The sequence below is a fragment of the Colius striatus genome, chromosome 3 (genome assembly GCF_028858725.1).
Source record: "Colius striatus isolate bColStr4 chromosome 3, bColStr4.1.hap1, whole genome shotgun sequence".
Classification (NCBI taxonomy): Eukaryota; Metazoa; Chordata; class Aves; order Coliiformes; family Coliidae; genus Colius; species Colius striatus.
The window spans coordinates 98,798,497-98,820,645 of NC_084761.1; the positions used below are offsets into that span (position 1 = coordinate 98,798,497).

Genomic DNA, 22,149 nt, shown 5'->3' on the forward strand with positions numbered 1-22,149 from the left:
AGGCATCAGGATTTTCCTCTAAAAGGAAGTTTTCTTCAGGAAAGAGCCCCATGGATATGTGCATCAGCCTGTGTCAGGAGGTTGTGTCAGGAGGTTGGGACATCCCTTTTTCTATAGTAGCTGTCAACAGGACAAGGGGTGATGGGATGAAGCTGGAACACAAAAAGCTCCACTTAAACATAAGAAAAAGCTATTTTAGTGTTTCAGTGAGGGAGCCCTGGCCCAGGCTGCCCAGGGAGGGTGTGGAGGCTCCTTCCTTGGAGCTCTTCAAGACCCACCTGGACACGTTCCTGTGTGACCTGATCTAGGTGACCCTGCTCCTGCAGGGGGGTTGCACTGGGTGAGCTCTAAAGGTCCCTTCCAACCCCACCATTCTGTGATTCTATGTGACATTTAGATATTCCAACAAATCTCTGCACACAGTGGAGTTCATCACAAAGCTTCAGTTCTGGATCAATTTGAACTGCTGGACTTGCTGGTATCACTGAGTCAATTTATTCCGTTTCTAAGAGAGTCGTTACCCGATTCCAACAGTATTTTGATGGCTTTATATTTGAGGAAGGCACTAAACCTCAGGTGAAGAAACATGGCAGAGTGGGGCTTAATTTATAGCACGATGATGATGGGAATCATAAGCGTTGCTGCCTGTTCTGGGGAGGTATCTGGTGAGTAACTCTGAGCTCGCCAAGCAAAAAGAGCTATCGCCGCCTTTGGATTTCTCAACAGCAAGAGCAGAACCCATCAGGTTTAGCCTCCCTTTGCTTTGGCACTGGGACAACTGTTGTTGGAATAATTTGTCTGGTTTCTGGCGTCCTCGACTCAAGAGGATGTTGACAAATTGGAAAGATGTAAAAGAGCCACGAGGGTGGTTAAAAGATTGGCAAACGCTCTTTGCCAGCAAAACAGCCAGTCTCCTGGCTCCCCTCTGCTTGGTATTACCCTCTTTTTCTTACTCTTAAGTGAAGGTTAAAGGGTGGTTTTAGCAGCTCCAAATACCTGAGTGAAGAACAAACCCAGATAGGGCTGGAGGCTGTCAGACAGAGATGTAACACAAGCCACTGCCTGGAAGGAGAAGCCAGACTTTGAGCCCAGTGGAACAGTTTTCAATAGCAAAAGCAATGGTCTGTTGTGGTAATTTACAGGAGCAGTGGGTTTTCATCCATCTCTAGAATTAAATACACACCAATTGGGGGGTTTTTAATGTGTATTATAGTTTGCACTGAGGTGGAATTTGTGGGGGAAAACCCTCTGGCTTTACTAAGCAAGGCACAAAGTACAGATTTCTGTGTATGCCAGAACATCTCCTGATGACGTGCAGCTTCTCATGAGCTCTACCTGCACCTCTCATAGGGTGTTTCATCCTTGGTGCTCATACATCTCCCCTGGCTGAGCCTCATTTGAGGTGTTTTGAAGCTACTGAGTGACAGTAAAAAACAGCAGAGAGTTTTAAATGAGATTGAGGGTTTCTTTCTCCCCTTCAGGAGCATTTGTGGTGCGTTTCCCCAGTGAAAAATCAAAATCAATCCTGAAAGCAGGTTTTCTCTGAAGAGATCCTTACATTTCCCTGCAGGGCTTGCTCCACCTTTGTTCCCCAGCAAGGCTGGATTTCCACAGCAAGCTCATCCAAGGAGCTGCTGTGCTAAATTTACCTTGAGATCTACGTGCGACGGTTACCGAGATCGTGCTGGATTGGTAAAGCTCGGAGCAGAGCGTGAAGCCTGGCTGTCATTATTCTTTCTTCCCATTTGACATAAGAAAGAATACCTTCCCCTGCTTTACTCCTCTTGCTGGCCACCCAGATTTGAAGGAGCTCTGTGTGTGTTAAAGGATCTTGAAATACACCCTGGAGGGAGACAGAGAATGAGCCTGAGAGCAGCCGCTGGGGCTCGTTTACTACAAGATGAATATTGGGGCTTTGGGATAAATCCACACCACTTGCTTTTTAAAATGCTGTCTTCTCTTTTCTTTTTCTAGCTGTGGGGAGCTCAGAAAATAAAGCAGGTAAAATGCTTTGTGTTGTTTTTTCACGGTGTTTCCCAATTGTTTCCCACTGTTGCTGCTTTTTTGCCTCTTTTGCTGAGCAGTGCTGTCCTCTTCTCCATTATTGACTTTGCCAGTTGCTGTTTTGTCTTGCCACAGCAATGTAAATGCAGAGAACACTGTTGCCACCAAAGAGGCTGATCTTTTTTTTCCCCCTCCTTCCCTCCCTCTGCTTTTTTTCTGGTATTTATATATTTTGATGTCTTCATTTTCTCCTTCCTGTCTAGTCAAGAGATTTCTTGTCTCCAGCCTTCTGAAAACAGTTTGACAGTTCTTTGGGAAGGCTTCTAAGTGCATGGTACCTTCCTCCTCTGCAGTCCCCCAGCGCTTCAGGGTTGGGTTTTGTTTTGTTCATCCCCAGCCGGTTGATGCCAGTGCAACCTCCTGGGCTCACGGTTAAACGTGGTGAAAATGGGCCAAGTGAGCTTGGTTGCTTTATTTCTTTATGTAGGGTTTCTGTGGAAGTTGTGCAGTGTTGGCTGAGAAGCTGTGGATACACATCCAGGTTGAATTACCTGTCAAACCCAAATTGATTTGTATTTGGGTCACCCTTTATGGTGCACCGTACCTGCATGTTTTAATCCCGACTCAGACGGATCCTGAAGCAGCTTTTCAGGTTCCCTCAGACATGCAGGCATACCTGCAGGTGGGGAAGATGTGCCTTGCACTGAAGCTATCCGCTGTGCCTGAGCTACACAAGTCTTTCTGGGGGTCTCCTGTCACTGATTTGCTCCACAAGCAGCATACAGTGATTTACACCCTCGTTCCCTGCCACAGCGAGGGCTTATCCTTTCTTTCATGGGGCAGCATTAAGCTGCAGCTCAGTGGAGGGGCTGAAAACAGGCAGGGGCAGAAAATAGCTTTCCCTTTTCCTCTCCTAAATCTGCATTTTCCCCCTGGGGTTAAGGTTCAGCAGTGGGTGGCCTTTGGGGAAACAACAGTACCAAGAAAGAGCCACTTTCTATATTTCATCTTAAACAATTCCCTTCTAAACTATGAAGTTATTGAAGGAGAGGGGAAAGCAGTGGCAGGAGGAGATTTGGTGGAGGCTGAGGAACAACAACTGCCTTTGCTGGGAGCTGCAAAAGCAAAGAAGGTGCTGAGAGCCACCAAGTCCCCCAGCGCTCTCTGGCTGAAGGTGCTGTTTGTAGAGGCAGGGTGTTGGCTTCGCTGCCGACTGTTGCTGTGCCTTCACCCCTGGCTGTTTGCTGACTGTTTTACAGGCCATCATCCATCCTGACACAAATGAGACCATCTTCATGCCTTTCCGAATGTCAGGTATGGTATGTTCCCACAGGCAAGCCTTAACTGCACTGGGAGCTTGTACAAAGTGTGGCTTGAGGGGGTTTTTTCCTCCCATTTTTGAACAGCGTCATGTAAACATTTAGACCAACATCAGAAGGAGATCCAAACACTGGGATCCCTTTGCAAGTGAGGAGAATTAGGATCCTAAATGCCCAAGGGAGATCTGGTGGTTAATACCTTCCTTTCCTTCAGATATTTCCACGTGGCCTCAAGCTGATCTCTCTAGATGATCTCTGAAGGTCCCTTCCAACCCCTACCATTCTATGGTTCTGTGATTTTGGAGGTATCTGTCACTACAATGTGCACCTTAATTTTGTAGTAAGCTGCAAAGCCTGGTGCCCAATGAGCAGCTTTGGCTTTTACACTCCAGGAGACAATGGGCTGAGCCCTGTTTTCATTTGTGTGGTACCTGGTTCTACACCACTCGTGTGCGACCTGATCTAGGTGAACCTGCTCTGCAAGGGGGTTTGGACTGGATGATCTCTAAAGGTCCCTTTCAAACCTACCATTCTATGATTCTGATAGCCATGGCATTGGGAGCCCAGGAAGGATCAGCTTGTCCATGCCTTCCCACTTTGGGGTGACCCTCTGCCGAACAGCCCAAAGGTTGAGCCCTCGTGGGGGTTAAATCCTCACGGGGATGCAAGTGCAGCCTTGGTCCTTTCCCAAAAGCCCTATTTAAATCAATAAGACCTTTTGGGTTTTGTTTTCCAATTCCTTGAAGAAAGATGATGTTGGAGGGGAAGTGGAGAAGAGCCAGGAGCCATTCCTTTGCTGCCTCGTTCTGTTTGGGTCTCTTTCCCGTTCTGCTTCCCCTCGGGTCTCTGCCCTTTGCGACTGTAAATCGGCCCCGTCGAGCCTTAATTCAGTAATATTGGGAAAATGCTCTGAGACCTTCCAGTGGAAGTCATAGAGATGAATTATAATTAGCACAGAAATTGGCAGACTTAGCAGGGGAAAAAATGTGAAGCATTTGAGTTTTGTGGCGCTCAATAAGATTTGGGGTAAAGGCGTATCTCTAATATAGAGTGGTTCAGCTTACACCTAGGATTAAAATAGCCCCTCTCCCCTACATGATGCAAATATACTTGCTTCAGCTTATACACTGTGCCTTTTTCTACTCTTCCTAGAAATAAATGGGCTCTCCTGGTATAAAATTGATATAGGTTGATAAAGCAGATGGAGAGAGAGGGAGGTCCCAGCGGCATGGTCCTGCTCCTTAACTGGCATGGGCTGTGTGACTTGTTAGAGGGCTTCATGAACATCTTCAGCACGCTGTCCTGGTGGGACCAGGCTCAGCAAGAGGGGAAGGGGCACAGAAGACTGGAGAGTTTTCTCCTGGGTTAGCAAGGGTAGGTTGTTGGAGGGTCTGATGAGCAACTGAGCTGGCACAAGGGAGAGAACAGATTGTATGACTGAGCCTGGGAAGGGGGGGCAGGATCTCCCCCTTTTCATGGCAGCCAGCCACTGGGTCAGCTCAGTTAGAACCACCACGGCAGCATCCCTCTCCTCCCTGTCTGGCCTGAGCAGCTCCTGCTTTGAGCCATCACTTCCACCAGTTTGAGTTTTTGGTGGCTGCCCAGCCCAGCTCAACAACTGAAGCTCTGAAGTGATCATAGAATCATTCTGGTTGGAAAAGACCTTTAAGATCATCAAGTCCAAGCCTCACCCTGCCCAGCCCAGCACTACCCCACAGCCCTCAGCACCTCAGCTCCACAGCTTTGGGATCCCTCCAGGGATGGGCACTCCCCCAGCTCCCCGGGCAGGGAATGAGCAGTAATACCATGTACTGGCAGAGATTTGGTTTACTGGAGTAAGCCTTAGGGTCTAGATTTCAGGGAAACCCTTAGACCACAACCCAGGAAAAGCAAGAAGAGGATGAGTGGGCAAAAAGCAGGAGGCTACTGTGGATCATGTGCATCAGGTGTAGGTCCACGGACATCCCCATGGTGGTATGGAGCTGGTGGAAGTGAGTGCAGCCTGTCATGCCAGCTGTTGCTTCTACCCTAAACTGATAAATGTCTTAGATGTGGGGTGTTTTTTCCATCCCAAGACTGCACATTAAAATGAATGCATCTTCTTTTTCTTTCTCCAGGTTACATTCCCTTTGGAACACCCATCGTAAGTATCTCGATGTCCCTCCTCGCTTTGTCTGCGGGTACCAGGAAAAGCATCTTTTGGCACTCCCAGGCAGTTCTCCAAATCCCAGCTCACCTCCTCATGCCACCTTCACACAGGGTTTCTCTTATCACACCTTAACCAGGGCTTTGTTGTGTAAAGCCTGCCCTGTGCACAGTGGCTCATCAACAACCTTCACCCAGCCCCCTCCGACGTCTTCAGCTTCGTCCTTCCCTTCTGCAAAAGGGAAGACCAAGATGAGCTCATTGCCTGCAAAATACAACTTTAGCAACTCTCCAGTTTCATCTTTGGACACTTCTTTTCCCTCCCCACACCCCCCCACACCTCCCCCTTTTCATTTGCATGTCTCTCCCTGAACGTGAGGAGCTGCAGCACCACGAGGCCAGTGCCGGGCGCTCTCGTCTTCGTTAATTAGAGCGGCGAGCTGCGGGGTTATTGCTGAGGGTGCTTGGAGTTTGTACTTGTTACTGTGTAATTTGTAAGCATTTGGGTGCTCTGGGGAGTGAAAGCCAGAAGGGAAGCTAATCCTGCCTGTCTTCCTAACGCTCAAAAGCTCAGCTCGTCTGCAGGAGCAGCAATTAACCTCCTTTTTATGAATGGGGAAACTGAGGCATGTGGCTTTTGCCCCACATCACCCAGGGTTGGTGCCAGGAGGTAATGGATCCTCCTACCCACCAGCTCTTGCCTCAGCTGATTAGCTCACGACCATTAAAACGGTCAAAGGAGGAAAATGTGCTAAATTTAATCTTCCTAAACCCAATGGACTGTGGCGTGGGTCCTGCTGAAAGGTGTCAGCCCTTCCTCAGAGCAGGAGGAGCCAGGCTGGGAGCACCCAGGAGCAGAAAGCCTGGTGGCTGTTCCTTATTTGTTGTCTTGGGTGAGGGTTTGGTGGCAACTTTGTGTGGGGCATTTGAAAAGAAAAGGTTAAACAAAAAACGAGTTAACGATCAAATTGACAATGAGAATCGGCCCAAATCCAGAGCTGTCAGAGGAGCCGAGAGCTGTCAGATGAGCCCAGTTTCACTAAGCTGTAAAGGATAAACTGGAACCTCTTGTCATGTAAAAAAAAAAAGGAAGGAAAAAAAAAAGGGGAAAAAAAAAATCCCCAACCCCAACCGTTTGAAATGTTAAAATTAAAATGTAACATTTATGCCAATCGATCTGTGAAATTTAGTGACAAAATTGGCAGCCTGCTCTAGCATAAAAACTGTTTGAGTCTTGCATTTCACATAGGGGGGGATGGGATTTCCTCAAGAGAGCCTTTCATGTGCCTGGGGTGGGCTCTCAGCCTGGCTGGCCTCACCCACGGAGCCCAGCTTTGCTCCAGGGGTTGGGGGGCAGCTGTACACCCAGCCTGGATACCAGCAGAGCTGTGAGCAGATTAGCTATTAACAGGTTTACAGCCTATCAGTCAATACCCAATGCTGCCTATATGTGTATATATGTGTGTGTGTTAGGGGTTTTTTTTCACCCTATAGCTAATGCAAAATAATTCAGTATGCTTTAGCTCATTGTGAAAGAGATTAAGGTCTTGTGGGAGAGAATCATTTGTTTCCTGGCCGGCAGCTACTCCCCTGACACAACCAAATCCTCTTTATTCTTCCCCTGAGTTGCCATCATTGGCTTTTGTTTTTAGCCTCTGTCCTCTCCACACTCAGGGTTCTGGTTTGACTCTTGCAGTGGCAGCGAGGGGACAGGATGGGGTGTGTGTAAGTGTAGGGAGAGTCTCTTTGCCCACACAGGTTTTAGCCCAGGAGACAGCAAATCCATCCCCTTGCATGAGCTCCCCTTGCTGTAGGGGTGAGATGTGCAGAGCAGCTGCTGGGCTGCAGCCTTTCACCCTGGCTTTGTTTCCTTCCAAGTAGGAAGATCTGTCTCCATTTAGGGAATTAGTTATCTGCACCCCTCTGCTCTGCCTTCATGAGATTGCATCTGGAATGTTGCGTCCAGTTCTGGGCCCCTCAGTTGCAGAAGGACAGGGAGCTGCTGGAGAGAGTTCAGTGCAGGGACACAGAGATGCTGCAGTGGAGCATCTGCCTTGTGATGAAAGGCTGAGGGAGCTGGGGCTCTGCAGCCTGGAGGAGACTGAGGAGTGACCTCATGCATGTTACAGATCCATCAAGGATGGGTGTGAGGAGGCTGGAGCCAGGCTGTGCTCAGTGATGGCCAATGATAGGACAAGGGGCAATGGGGACAAGCTGCAACAGAAGAGGTTCCAAAGCAACACAAGGACAAAGTTGTTCCCTGTTGAGGTGAGGGAGCACTGGCAGGGGCTGCCCAGATGGGCTGTGGAGGCTCCTTCTCTGGAGACATTCCAACCCAGCTGGATGAGTCCCTGTGTGCCCTGCTCTAGGTGGTGCTGCTCTGGCAGGGGGTTGCACTGGATGAGCTTTCCAGCTCCCTTCCAGCCCTGTGATTCTGTGATTCCATGAGTTAGGAAGTTCAGCCCAAGCCATGGGGCAGTAAGGATGGAGCAGAAGCCATGCTGCTGTTTCCAGCTGCTACCCACAGCTTTAACCACCTGCTTTCCCCTAGCCATTTAAAACTGAAGGGAGGTCTTATTGAGGTCTCAAAGCTGCCAGAGGATACCCAGGCATTGGCATGGGGTTGCAGATGCCTCTCACCAACACTCAAAGCAGCACTTGCAGCTTGCAGGAGCAGAGCTGACAGTGCAGCTGGCCGAGCAGCAGCCACCGTGGCCACCAAGGACCATTCCCACCTGAGAGGCAAATGAAATTTCCTAGCTGCTACTTTTCAAGTGTTTAGAAGCTTTTTCTTTCTTTCTTTTTTTTTACATATATTTTGTTTTCCTTCTTAGTTATTTTTTCCCCTGACAGTAATTAAAAGTGAAACTGTACATCTCTTGACAGACTCTCGCACATATGGAGAGTTTGCATTTAAACGTGCCTCTTTCAGTCATACAGATTTTGGGTGCTCTTTTTTATTTATTTCTTTATTTCCCTCTTTTACTCCTTTTTTTTCCCTCCCCCCCCCTCAGCTCTCAGCTTCAGCTGACAATGTAAGGAGCTGCTTGAAGTCTCCCCTCTCCACCCTCAGCCTCGTTAGCCCCGCTGGCTTCAAGGGTAGGAGTCAATCCCGGGTATGAGGAGGTTCACTGCCTCTTGGATTCCTTTGGCTAAGGCTGGCAATGGAGTAATTAATGAGGAGCTCTCCCCATCTTGACTGGAAGCGGTAAATGAGTGGAACTCGCACGGGTTGGCACTCGGCCAGCGCACAAAGTAGCTGTAACTTCGACGAAAGGATGTAGGAGGAAAAGCTGGAGGAGGAGGAGGAGAAAGGAAAGAAGATGTAAATGAAATCAAGCCTCCCAACCCTATTACCCTTTTGTTTGTTGTTATTTCTCTCTCATGTCCTTACGTGGAGAAGTTGCCTCCTCTTCAACTGATGCTGCTGCAGATGTGCAGAGACGCCTTTAGCTTATCCTTCCGTGCTCCAATGGGGAGGTTTCCTTCCCTCTCAGCTTCTGTAGGGATAAACTTAAAGGAAATGGGGCAGAAGGTGGTCAGAGCATGGCAATGAGCTCACAGCCTCCTTGCACAGGTGCCTCAGAGGTGTTTCAGTTCACATGCATGTCCTGACAAGAGGTGTATTTGAAATTAAAAGTTGGTTTTATGCTCCTCAAAAAGATGGGAGTGTGATTTTGCAAGGAGAAGCCCACCTCCTTCAGAAGCTATCAGACACTTCGGGTTCAGGAGGGGAGAGAATGACAGTGATCATAGAATCATAGAATCACAGAATGGTGGGGGTTGGAAGGGACCTTTACAGACCATCCAGTCCAACCCCCATGCTAAAGCAGATTCATCTAGATCAGGTCACACAGGAACGTGTGCAGGTGGGTTTTGAAGACCTCCAGAGAAGGAGCCTCCACACCCTCCCTGGGCAGCCTGTGCTCTGTCACCCTCACAGTTAAACAGTGATGTTAGGAGTTATCTCATCCTACCTGTTTCTTGCCCAAGAACTCATCCTCCTGTCCATGTTGGTTGGCTTTGTCATTGTGAGTCCCATCACTTTGCATTCCTCTCCTCTTCTTCATCTCTTGATGCTCTAAGAGGCAAGGTTGCCATAAAACAAGGTAGGAAGGAGCCTGGCAGTGCAGCTCTGTGTGTAGGAGATGGGGCCTTTGAAGAAGAATGTGCTGATGTGGTATATTGAGACCTCCCAAGGATGTGCCTATGTGGTGTATTGCTCTCAGGACTGGATAGGCAACATCCAGATGTGTGGCCTCGGGTGCTGTGAGGGGTGACCTTGCAAAGGCCCTGGCACATTGCATTCACACAGCAGCAGGCAGCATCTGGCCAGATGTGCTGGGCCAGGCAGCTGTCAGCCTCTGGGAGATGGTGAGCAGCAGCCAAAGCTCTTACCCCAAGCAGGAGTTTTCACAGCTCCGAGTATGACACATCAACAATTCCCTTCAAACAAAATTCAGGCTCCCAAACAGGAGCACATATGCTTCCAGGTGGCACTCCTGTCTTCAGATGTTCACATGGGATTTCTTTCTTGTGCTTGGAACAGCAAGTGTGCCAAAGGAAAACAAGGGAAACCCTCTTTGCTGCCAACAGCAACAACTTTGAACTCTTGCATTCGTGTGATCCTCCAGAGGTACCCAGGTTAAAGAGCTGGTTGTGTTGTAATAAACTGATCTTTGGGCAGTATCTGCTGCCAGAGTCTTTTCAAGGTGTGTTGCAAGCAGCAATTTAAAGATGCAAAGCATTAATGGGCAGCTACACTCCCCAGTCTCCCCACTGGGAAACTGAGAGGCTGAAAGGAAGTTCAAGAACTACAGTGAAATAAAGCTGTCAGTGAAGAGAATTTGCTCAACAAGCTTACTGTCTGCATGCCTAGAAGAGCACAGGGAGCATTTGCTAATGAGAATCTCTCTCCTCTTGCAGGTTGTTGGTCTTCTCTTGCCCAACCAGACGCTGGCATCCACCGTTTTTTGGCAGGTAACTCTCGTCTGTGTACCACTGAATGAGTCGAGAGTGTGATGGAAGGGAAAGCAACAGCTGACTTGTGTCTGGAGGCCAGACTGATGTGCATGGCTTTTCTGTGCTGGCAGGGAAAGGTTTGATAGGTCTGGAATGTGCTGTGAGCAAACCATTGGATCTGCTTCCCAGCACCCAGCAAGGGAGATGCAGAATAGCTCAGGATCTCAAGCTCAGCTTTTAGGGGCCCATTTTGTATAGGTGTAAATGATTGCCCAGTGTGTAGTGCAGGCCATGTGTGTAATGCAGGCCCTTAGGCTCACACTTCTGCTGTTTTGAAGACACCTTGTCAAGTAGTTGGTGAGTTCCTGTTGGAAGTGTGAGGTGTGCTCAGGGCTGGTGGCTGGTTGAGGAGACTCTGTACCCAGGGATTTCACGTGCATGGCAAAGGCAAAGACCTCTGTTCAACATGCTACAGGGGATGGGAGGAAAGCAGTCTGTGTGTAGGGAGGTCTTGGTGTTATTTCCCATTAAAATCCTGGGAATTAAGAGGAAGGGGAGCAAGTGTGCTTTTATCCATAGTGAACACCCCACTTGGGTATGATTTCAGCACTAACTGAAATGCAAAACCAAGTTACTTTCAGGCTCGGTTTTAGTTGTGTCTTTTCATTATCTACAGTATAAATGATGACAGAGAGTGATGCAGGTAAATGTCAAAGCAGAATGGGATGTGCTTTGTATGTTAGAAAGACTGCAAAACACAGAACACATTGGGATGTGCCAGTGACTTGTGAGTCGATGTGTTTAGCTGGAGTCCTGCCACATGGCTTTACCTGCTGGGAGTGGGATAGTGGCTGGAGACATCTAGACTCATTCATATTTTTGAAAGCAACTCTCCTCACCTATTTTTAGACATCTGCAATGGAAAGAGTTGACATCTGGAGAAGTTACTGTTGCATGAGTGAGGAATGGGCCAGCCTGGATAGTTGGCCTGGGACTGGGTGCCTTGTAAATGGCTTCCATGAGGAGCTCCTGTCCCCACCAGCACAGCATAGCTGGGAGAAACTTTGCCTTTAAAAGGATGGAATCATAGAATCGAAGAATGATTTGGAAGGGAACTGGTTTGGAATGGTTTGGAAGCTCATCTGGTTCCAACCCCCTGCCATGGAACACCTTCCACCAGCCCAGGTCGCTCCCAGCCCCATCCAACCTGCCCTTAGGGATGGGGCAGCCACAGCCTCTCTGAGCAACCTGTGCCAGGGCCTCAGCACCCTCACAGGGAACAACTTCTTTTATTCCTTTTTAAAAGGAATAATCCTTTCAGAAACTAGAAAGACTATTTCAAATGCAGAAGCAAAATGAGCCCACTGAAGGGGGAAGTTGTAGCAGGTGAGTCCAACAGCTGTAGGCTGTGTGAGCCACTGACAAGTGGTTCTCAAACTCTTCCTTCCACCATTGTGGGTACAGGGGTCACCCTTTCTGAAAAATGCAAGTAGGAGGAATAGCAACCCAAAGAGGCATCACCCAAAAAAGCCAGAAGTGTCAGGTGGCCACCTGCAAAGATGATGGAGGCAAGAAAGGGATAGTTGGGATGTCTCCAACCTACAGGTGGCTTAATCTCTAGATTAAGGACAATATCTGAGCAGTGTGTCTACACCTGTACAAGAGGAAAGGGGCTCAAGCTGCCTCAGGGGAGGTTGAGGTTGGAGCTGAGGCAGAACTGTTTCCCTGAGAGGGGTGTCAGCCCTGTGCCAGGCTGCCCAGGGAGCTGGGGGAGTGCCCAGCCCTGGAGGGATCCCAAAGCCATGGAGCTGAGGTGCTGGGGACCATGGGTTTAGTGGTGGATTTGGCATCACTAAGCCATGTCCCTCAGTACCTCATGTACACACATCTTTAAATATCTCCAGGGCTGGGGACTCCCCTCTTCCCTTGGCAGCCTGGCCCAGGGGCTGACACCCCTCTCAGGGAAGAAGTTCATCTTAATCTCCAGCCTAAACAAAAAGAAAGTGGTGCTGACAAAAAGAAAGACAACAGCCCTGAGGTGTCATGTGGAGGTGGAATGGGCCATGGCAAGAGTTGTATGTGGAGCTTATGGGGAAGCAGAGCTGGGCACTGGGTGCCTTGGGCTTTCTGACTCTCACTTGAAGGACATTAAATAAGACCCAGGGTGCTGATGAGGCTTTGAAAGGAGGCAGCAGGTTGTGAGCAGGTCCAGAGGGAGATGAGATGAGTTTTGCTGCAGCACTCCCACGTTTATAGAGTTGGGGTGGGGTTATCTTTCGGTTCTCTTGGGGAATTTTGATGCCTGTCTCCTTGTTTCCTCTTCAGTGGTTGAATCAGAGCCACAACGCCTGCGTCAACTATGCAAACCGCAACGCGACAAAGGTGAGGGGACCCCACATGTGCTGCTTTTGAGGGCTCTTTTGGCACAGAAACATAAGTCCTGTCTCTTCACCCTTAGTAGAAACTCTGGAGTCAGCACTGGGATGAGTTTATATGGCCATTCTTCCATTGCAAACCTCAGCTGTAAGTGGCGTGAGGATCTTCACTCAGTAACGATGATGCCTTTGAGCTGAGCCTGTGTAGAGTTCTCATTGGTCTGCAATGCTTTCATTTGATGTGTGAGCACAAAGCCAAAGGGTCCCTGGGTTTTTGGGTAGCAGAAGGTGACTCCATAACCACACTGCCATCTCCACAGGACTTTACACACACTAGCAGGGAGGTGGTGGGGTTGTTCCTGCTGCTCTCTCCCATCTCTTGAGCCTTTGTTCATCCCATGTCAGGATGTGGAAAGCTCAGGAGGGGAAGTTGAGCTGGAAACTGGTGTGACCTACTCTAGGTGGTCCTGCTCTGGCAGGGAGGTTGGACTGGATGAGCTTTTGAGGTCTCTTCCAACCTTTAAGATCCTGTGATAACATTTCAAAGACAAATGCTGAGTGTGGAGAGTCTGGGGTTCATCACTGGTGTACGAGAACACTGGTTTTGCACCATTTGCTGAATTTCACTCACATGCTTCCTTTGAGCTGCTACTATTGTAATTTTCTGATGCCAATTCATTTCCATTCCCTTTAACCTTGCTCATGAGGCTACAGTCTCCCTCCCTTTTGCCTCTGCTAGCTCACAGCCCGTTGTGTCACAGAAGGATGTGACAAAATTGAACCCATCTCTGGGGTTAAAAACCAACAAAACACAAACCAAACAACCCAAGGGGGGGACAAAAATGAAAAAGGCTGGGTTGCATTTTAATAACCAGAAGTGTGTTGATTGAAAATATGTTTTGTTTTTCTTTCCAAAGCCTTCTCCAACGTCCAAGTTCATCCAGGGCTACTTGGGAGCTGTCATAAGTGCTGTCTCAATAGCAGTGGGTAACGCTTTATTATCTCTCTGTTTCCCTACTGAGTAGCTGCTCCCTTACAGGAGTGCTTGCAGTGCTTTGGAGATGTTTGTTTGAATTGCCAAGCATGTTTATCTTTTAATTGACAGAATTCAGTCTACAGAAGCAGAAAAGTTTTTAACCATGTCCTTGCATGCCAAGAGAAGGAGGCTTCTGTGGCTGAGGGCTTCCAGCACGTCCTACACTGGGCACTGCCTGGGGCTCTGCAGCGTGGCTTTGCTGCTGGGGGAACTCAAACCATCCACACGTGGGAATTAGCTTAGTCTGAGTTAAAAGAGTGACTTTGAGGCTGTGACAGCTGACATGCTGAACAGAGGCAAGGCTTTTGGAGATGTTCCCTTAGTGGGTCAGCAGCTTGAATTGAAAGAACCACAGTGCTCGAAGTAATATCCTGTATCTATGGGCAGCAGTCAAGCTGGAAACGGTGTTCAAGTCATAGCTGAAGTAATCTGTGAGAGAGGAGCTTTTCACACTGCTGAAGCTGTGGTCTCATGGTGCAGTCATCAGCCTTTCAATGCTCAGATCCCCCAGAAGCATTACTTGACATCTTTAGCAGGGTCAGCTAATTCCCAGAGGCAGGTACATTTTTCAGCAGCAGCTAATGGAAGTTATTTCTTACTCTGGGTTTTCAGATAAGCCTCTGAAACACATGGTTGTACCTTTTCTGCCAGAGTGTTCCAGGTCCTGTGGCAGTTTGTGCTTTTGGGACTTCTTGCTGTATTCTCAAGTCAGAAAACAGACTGTGCCACGGGAAGGGGTCAGCTCTCAGCCTCTTTGTACCCAGGGTCAGGGAAAAGCTGCATGAGCTTGTTTAGCTTTCTTTACAAGGTAAAATGTTTGTCATTAGGAGAACTACAGAGGCAGGAGCTCCTGGCTGGGAACTGGCAGTGAGCAATTTGGCACATCATGTGGCCAACAGAAAGTCTGCAGAAGGGATATCTCTTGTGTTCTGCAGCTGCCAGAGAGCTTTGCAAAGGGACCAGAGAGGTGGTGAAGTGCTTTGTGATAGTGAATGGAAACTGTTTTGTTGGATATGCTGCTGCTTGGTAGTTTTCCCTGTTGCTGGCTTGGCTTGCTCACTGGTTGCCCCACTGCTCCTCTGTGTCACTGCAGAATTAACCCAGCCTGTGCACACAGCCCAGCCTTGCTGGTGTTGCTGTGAGCTCCCACACTTCCTAACCCCACGAGGATGTGTCCCCATGCTTTTGCAGCTGAAGGACAATCTGAGTCCCTATCCCACCAACCTCAACACTTTGTTTCCTTGTCTGTGGTTTCCCAGTGTAGTGTGGGAGAGCTTGACTGTCCTCTGCCCTTAGTTCAGAGTGTTTTCCACCTTGTCAATTCGTGAAGTGATGCTCTCCAGCTTGATGTGCTGCTACCACTCACAACCTGCCTCCCAGTCCCAGTGCAGCTGCAGCAGAGGGGTGATGTCTGGTTCCACACTGTTGGCATTAATGCTCCTCTTCATTTTGGCAACAGGGGCAGATAGAAGGCAGGAGACACACAGAAGTGATGTTGGCAGAGTTTTGTCACCCCGAGAAGCTGACAGGCTTTGGTAAGGAAACCACTTGGGCCGTGATGTCCATCTTGGAACAGCTGATGCAGGTCTTTAAAAGCTCTTTCCTCCTCAGCAAAGGAGCTGAAGCAGAAAGGTTCAGAGAGCAGAAGTGGCCATCAGTGGTGCTGTGAGAAACACTCATTCTCTGAAGCAGTGTGAAAAGCTGAACCAAGACTTGCAGATAACAGAACTTAGAGCAAAGCAGCAGTGGTGTGCTGGTAGTGCAGGGTGGCTGTCACCACTGCTGACACCTGAGTGCCTCAGCAGACTGCTGGTGGTAGGGCAGCTCTTCATCCCATGGTGCTTTGTACCTCTGTTGCTGGTACTGTTTACTCTCTGGTGGGGAAGGAGCTGGTGATCTGTACAGAGCAACAAGCTTAAAATAAATGCAGAAACTGGAACGATGCTGGATGCTGTCCACATAACTTGTAGGTGCATCTCCAGAAGAGCCCCTGTGCCTGGTTAACTTGTACACCTTGGCTGTCCAGCATGGGACAGCTTTAAAAACACCACATGGAGAGACAATTCCAGCAGATTCTGTATTTACAGAGCTGCAAGTGCAAATCTTAGAATCACAGAATGGTGGGGTTGGAAGGGACCTTTAGAGATTATCCAGTGCAATCCCCATGAAGCAGGTTCCACCTAGATCAGGTCACACAGGAACGTGTCCAGGTGGGTCTTGAAGAGCTCCAAGGAAGGAGCCTCCACACCCTCCCTGGGCAGCCTGGGCCAGGGCTCCCTCACCTCAGCACCAAAGGACTTTCTCTTTATGTTTAAATGGAACTTTTTTTGTTCCAGCTTCATTCCCATCACCCCTTGTCCTGTTGCTGGATACAACAGAAACAAGTGCTGCCCCAAGCTCCTGACACCCACTCTCTAGATATTTGTAACTATTAATGAGCTCCCCCCTCAGTCTCCTCTTCTCCAGGCTGAACAGCCCCGGGTCCCACAGCCTTTCCTCAGCAGGAAGATGCTCCAGTCCCCTCAGCATCTTGGTGTCCCTGCACTGGCCTCTCTCCAGCACTTCCCTGTCCCTCTGGAGCTGGGGAGCCCAGAACTGGACACAGGACTCCAGCTGAGGCCTCAGCAGCTCTGGCAGAGCAGAGGGGCAGCACAACCTCCCTGGCCCTGCTGCCCACACTCTCCTCAATGCCCCCAGGCTGCCATTGGCTTCTTGCCCACGAGGGCACGTTGCTGCTCATGGGCAGTTGATTCTCCCCCAGCACTGCCAGGTCCCTCTCCTGGAGCTGCTCTCCAGCAGGTCACCCCCAGCCTGTGCTGCTGCAGGGGGTTGTTCCTCCCCAGCTGCAGGACTCTGCCCTTGTCCTTGGTGAACCTCATGAGGTTCCTCCTTCAGGGATGCAGATACAGAGGGGGTCTTTCTGCCTTCTTGTGTAAGTGCCACTGGGATGCCTTCAGTGCACATGAAGAGCACCATGAGCTCTGTAGTAGTGGTGGGTTTGTTGCTGAGGTGCTCTGAGGGTCAGAGGAGTTACAGGGAGACAGGATCCACTCATATATTTGGTGAAGCAAGGAGGGACAGCAGCTGTCATGAATGCTTTCTCCTCCCTGATGGAAGGAGGTCCTCTTCCAAGAGGAGCACACTATGTGTGCAAAAATGAGATGAAGCTGCTGTGCACTGATGTGTTCCCCATAGTGTCCCTCATGGATGAGCCACTGGAGACACCCCTGATGTGTTACTGCAGAATAGCTTGTGTCCTGCTAATCCCTCAGCACTTCATGTGCTCAGTTCCCAGTGCAGGGCAGCCTAGGGAAAATCCTTCAGAGCAGGGAATGACTTTTGTATTGTAAAGCTCTGGATGAATAACCAGCATCTCCTCCAGCATTTGGGCTTTGGGTTGCTTTTTTGCCTTTAAACTATGATGACAAGTAATAAAGACACAGCCCTGAGGTTCATTATGCTGGATTGTCAGCCCTCAGCCCTCATTAACTGCTCTCTGCTGTCAGTTAGCAGCAAATCACCTCCCAGTGTGAGCCTATTAGGACCAGATGACCTGAAAACAAGTGCCACTGCTCCCAGTGGTCTGCTGAGACCCGGGATTAATTAAAGAGAGCTCTTTCCATGTTTGCAGTTGGCAAGAGAGGAGGAGAGAAGGCTCAGAGAGGGACAGGTCAGTTGACTTGTGATTGTGCTTCCCATAGTCTTTCCCCTCTGTGTCTTTATCTAAGGAGAGGGACAAACTAATTTGTTTTCTCAGCCATACAGAGGAGCAGGTTTTGGCTTGATGCATCTTGTAGGTCAAGTAGGAATCTTAGCAAATCCTTGCAAATAGACTCATTCTTTTCCCACGTGAGAAGAGAGGAATTGCTGGCAGAGGGAAGCAGTGCTTCTCTCTCAGACCCACTGCTGCATCTAGGGCTCCTGATTTCTAACCCTCTTCTTCTTTTTAAGATTTTTCAGTATTGAATATTGGATATTTCAGTATTTTTTTCTCCAGTAACCCCAATCTGACTCACAGCATAACTTCATGCAAGGAAAGCTGTGCCAGGCCCAGGACCCAATCTCTTCCCCCTGTGCAGTCCTCAGGTGAAGCAATTGCTTGAAGTAAGGCTGGAAAAGGCATTGGAGGGGATGATGAAGGACCAAGTGTGGGGAAGGGAAAGAGGTGAAGAGATGGATGTAGCAGGTCTCTTTGTCCCCCTGTGCTGGGCCCTGGGGAGGCTGCAGCTCCAGGGCTGTGTCAGTGCTGGGCCCCTCACTCACTGCCACAGGGACACTGAGGGGCTGCAGCGTGGCCAGAGCCGGGCACAGAGCTGGGGAAGGGGCTGGAGCACAAGGGGCTGGGGAGGGGCTGAGGGAATGGGGGTGTTGAGCCTGGAGAAGAGGAGCCTGAGGGGACACAGGAGCCCTCTCTGACACTCTCTGACAGGAGGCTGTGGCCAGGAGGGAGTCAGACTCTTCTCCCATATAACAAGTGACAGGACGAGAGGAAAGGGGCTGCAGTTGCCCCAGGGGAGGTTGAGGTTGGAGCTGAGGCAGAACTGTTTCCCTGAGAGGGGTGTCACCCCTGTGCCAGGCTGCCCAGGGAGCTGGGGGAGTGCCCAGCCCTGGAGGGATCCCAAAGCCATGGGGCTGAGATGCTGAGGGCTGTGGGTTAGTTTCATGATGGGCTTGGCAGGCTGATGGCAGGGCTGGGACTCCATGGCTTCAAGATCTTTTCCAACCATAATGATTCTACCATTCTCTTCCATCTGAAACAACTTGTGTGACACTTCTGCCCTGACTCTGCCCTGGGGCACGTGCCGAGCCCTGCGACGTCTCTGAGCGTCGCTTGTGGGGAGCAACATGTTTTGAGGAGCCTGATTGCCATGAAGTAACCTAGATTTGTGTTTCTCCTTCTGTGATTGTAGTTTATTTTTATCCCATTCTCTACACACAGCCTCCTTCCTGCCTTTCCTTTCAGTTGCTCTCGTTTTAGTGCTCTTCTGAACACCGAGCAGTGAGACTGGAGTGTGGATTCCTGTGATTAGGCCTCGTGATATTTGGCTGCTGCTCATGATGCTGGGTTACAAATTACAGTTAATAGCAGCTGGTTTTCCTGAGCAAGGCAAACAAAGGCAGGGAGTAGTAAAAAGACTTGTGAAAGACCTTGTGTGATTGGAATGTTTGAGCTTTTGGGGGTTTTTCCCCCCTAAATTCCAGCACCAGGAGCTCAACTGATTAGAGCCAATCTTGTTGTTATTAATGGGGTGGCTTTTATGTATTCTATAAGTTGGGTTTAAGTTTCAGATCCAAACTCAGTTTGCTGCTGTATTGCCAATCCCTTTTGCTTCTGACTCAGCTTTCAGTACCATGGCCTTACACTGTAGCTCCAGTTTGGGGTCAGGAGTGATTCTTGTGGCTATAATTAAATGCCTGTGAATGAAATCAGATCCAGATAAGGACTCTCTGGCTTTCTGGGTTGTCCCTGGTGCTAAGACCTTCAGACTGGAGGCCAGTGGTCTTAGCCTGAGAGCTGCCTGACCTGGAGCCTGTGGTGGTGAGTCACTGAGCTTCTCTGTATGTTCTCCTTGCAGAGTCTCACAGCAGTGGTGTTACTGCTCTTGGGGCAGAGCTTTAGACATCAGGGTTTGAATTTCTACCATCACAGCTTGAGGTTCTGCCAAGACCAGCTCCAAAATCACTGAATCCCAGAATGGTGAGGGTTGGAAGGGCCCTGCAGAGCTGCTGCAGCCCCTGCTCAAGCAGGTTCCCCTGGCTCAGGGGGCACAGGAACGTGTCCAGCTGGGGTTGGAAACCTCCTGAGAAGGAGCCTCCACACCCTCCCTGGGCAGCCTGGGCCAGGGCTCCCTGCCCTCAGCACCAAAGGACTTTCTCCTTATGTCTAAGTGGAACTTTTTGTGTTCCAGCTTTTGCCCATTCACCCCTTGTCTGGTCACTTGAGACAACAGAAAGTGTTGCTGAGATCCTCCCTCAGGCTTCTCTTGCTCCTTGTGATACAGAAGTCCCTATGCAGACTCTCCAAAGGGTTTCTCTCTTCTGCCAGCATCATTTGGCCACATTTCTTCATTCTCCCAGTAAGCAGTGTATTGTCACTCAGCTTGGTGCTCAGGTCATTAGCTCCTTGTCCATCTGTTGTCCACTCCACGTACCCTGGAGGTGCCATGGACATCAGTACTGCTGGCATTGGCCTCCCCTTCTGACAGGATGGGTTCTAATTAGAGCCTGGCAGGTGTACAGAGTGTGTTTTACATACAGAAGGCTATGACACACAGGGAATGTCTACTTGAGCTGCCCCCTTGTAATAAGGGCTCCATCCTCCCTTGATGAAAGGAGAAGCAAACCCATGTGTGTGAGATCAGGCACCTCTGATGGTGGGTTTCCCCCCAGTTAATAAAGTAACCACACTTCCCTTCTTCCCCTTTCAAATACACCAGGGTCTGGAGCTTCCAACAAGGGTTTTATTAAGGGCAAGATTGGGATTTATGGTCTTCTCAGTACAGAGGCAAATACATTGTTCTCACTTAGCAACCCAAGCTAAATTCTGACAAAGTAGGTGTTTTCTCTTCCTTTGAATGAGAGATGCAATGCCATGTAACCATGACTGCCAGCCAGGCTGTGGGGTTTGTGTACCTGCTCAGGGCTGGAACCTTTCCTTGTGGTTTGCTTTACTGGATAATCTTGGGTTAAAACAAGAAGCAGGTTATTAATGCCATTAAAAAAACCCTGGTGCTATCAGCTACGAGTGGTTCACCTTGGAGTCACTGCTGGTCATGGCATGCAGGAGGGTGCTTAAAGCATCTCTTCACAAGCAGAGCCAGGTCTTTTTGTTTTTAAAATGCCTCCTTGCTTCCTGACCCTAAATCTGGATTCTAGACAAGGGAGTAGAGGTAGAGAGTTGATGGCAGGATGGTTTGCTGATGCTCTGATTTATCATGTAGTGTGCACCAGCTGCTTTCAAAAACCATGAAAGTATATGGATTGAGCTAGAGAGAGTTGAGGGTGTTCAGCCTTGGAGAACAGAAGGCTCCAGAGAGACCTTAGAGCAGCCTCCATTCCTAAAGGGGCCGACAACAAAGCTGGAGAGGGACTTTGTACAAGGGTATGGAGTGACAGGACAAGGGGTGATGGCTGCAAACTGACAGAGATTTAGATTAGACATTAGGAAGAAGCTCTTCCCTGTGAGGGTGCTGAGGTCCTGGCACAGGCTGCCCAGAGAGGCTGTGGCTGCCCCATCCCTGGAAGTGCCCAAGGGCAGGTTGGATGGGGCTGGGAGCAACCTGAGCTGGTTGAAGGTGTCCCTGCCCATGGCAAGGGGATTGGAACCAGGTGAGATTTAACGTCCCTTCTAACCCAAACCATTCTGGGATTGTATGATTATTCAATGTATAAAACCAATTAGAAGGAAGGGTTGTGCCCAGGGAGGGTGTGGAGGCTCCTTCCTTGGAGCTCTTCAAGACCCACCTGGACACATTCCTGTGTGACCTGATCTAGGTGACCCTGCTTCTGCAGGGGAGTTGGACTGGATGATCTCTAAAGGTCCCTTCCAACCCCACCATTCTGTGATTCTATTAAGACAGTTTTAGTGATGTCATCTGGGTTGAAAAATTGCAAGGGAAAAAGCCATTCCTGCCAGTCTGGAGCTTTGTAGAGATCAGTTTTAGCACCTCTGCCACTCTTGATCTTGGTTTGTGGGTTCAAATATGTTTCCATCCCATGAACTACTGCAGCAGTTGAAGATGTTGCCTCTCTTCTTGTCACCCCATTTGTCTCTACAGTGGCTGTGCAGGGATGTGAGTGCTTGGGCAAAGGAAAAGATGGCTTAGATGGCTCTGTGGTGGCAACCAGATGAAGCAAGGTGGACATTAGTCCCAAATTAGATCTCTTGGACAGGAGCAAAGGGCAGAGCTCTTGATGTGGAGTGACACATGTGCTGCAGTAGCCTCTGGCATGCTGTATGGAATCCTCTTCCCCTGGGAGGTTAGGCTTGGCTCTCAGCTCTGTTGCAAGGATGGGAAACAGAGACAGAAGCTACATGATGTGGTGTCAAGACCAACATAGGAAGCTCTTTAGAGCAGAAGTCCAAAGCTTGATGGTCCAGGACCCAAATGCCTGCTGCCACAGTGAGAAATCACTCCTTTCTGCTACAGGTGTCTTAGGAAGACATCCTGGGACAACTTGCTTCTGTACAGAAGCCATAGTGATGTTATTTCCAATTGTTATCACAATCTGTGTTCATAGATGGCAATTGGTGCAGGAATCTCAGCTGCAGTTGGACTGCTCAAGCACAGAGGTTACACAAAAAACT

At 49.3% G+C, this 22,149-nt stretch overlaps 1 protein-coding gene across 2 annotated transcripts in view; it reads left to right on the plus strand.

The window, feature by feature from the left end:
* Nucleotides 1–22,149, plus strand: part of SFXN5 (sideroflexin 5) — a 120,224-nt gene that overhangs the window by 41,596 nt on the left and 56,479 nt on the right. Inside the window, exons 3-8 of one of the 2 annotated variants that reach the window (XM_061993722.1) lie at nucleotides 1,975–2,001; nucleotides 3,264–3,318; nucleotides 5,441–5,466; nucleotides 10,395–10,448; nucleotides 12,756–12,812; nucleotides 13,723–13,788. In XM_061993722.1, coding sequence (XP_061849706.1) covers nucleotides 1,975–2,001; nucleotides 3,264–3,318; nucleotides 5,441–5,466; nucleotides 10,395–10,448; nucleotides 12,756–12,812; nucleotides 13,723–13,788 — 285 coding nt within the window. The remainder of the gene's footprint in view (nucleotides 1–1,974; nucleotides 2,002–3,263; nucleotides 3,319–5,440; nucleotides 5,467–10,394; nucleotides 10,449–12,755; nucleotides 12,813–13,722; nucleotides 13,789–22,149) is intronic. The other variant, XM_061993721.1, reaches the window with a different exon arrangement.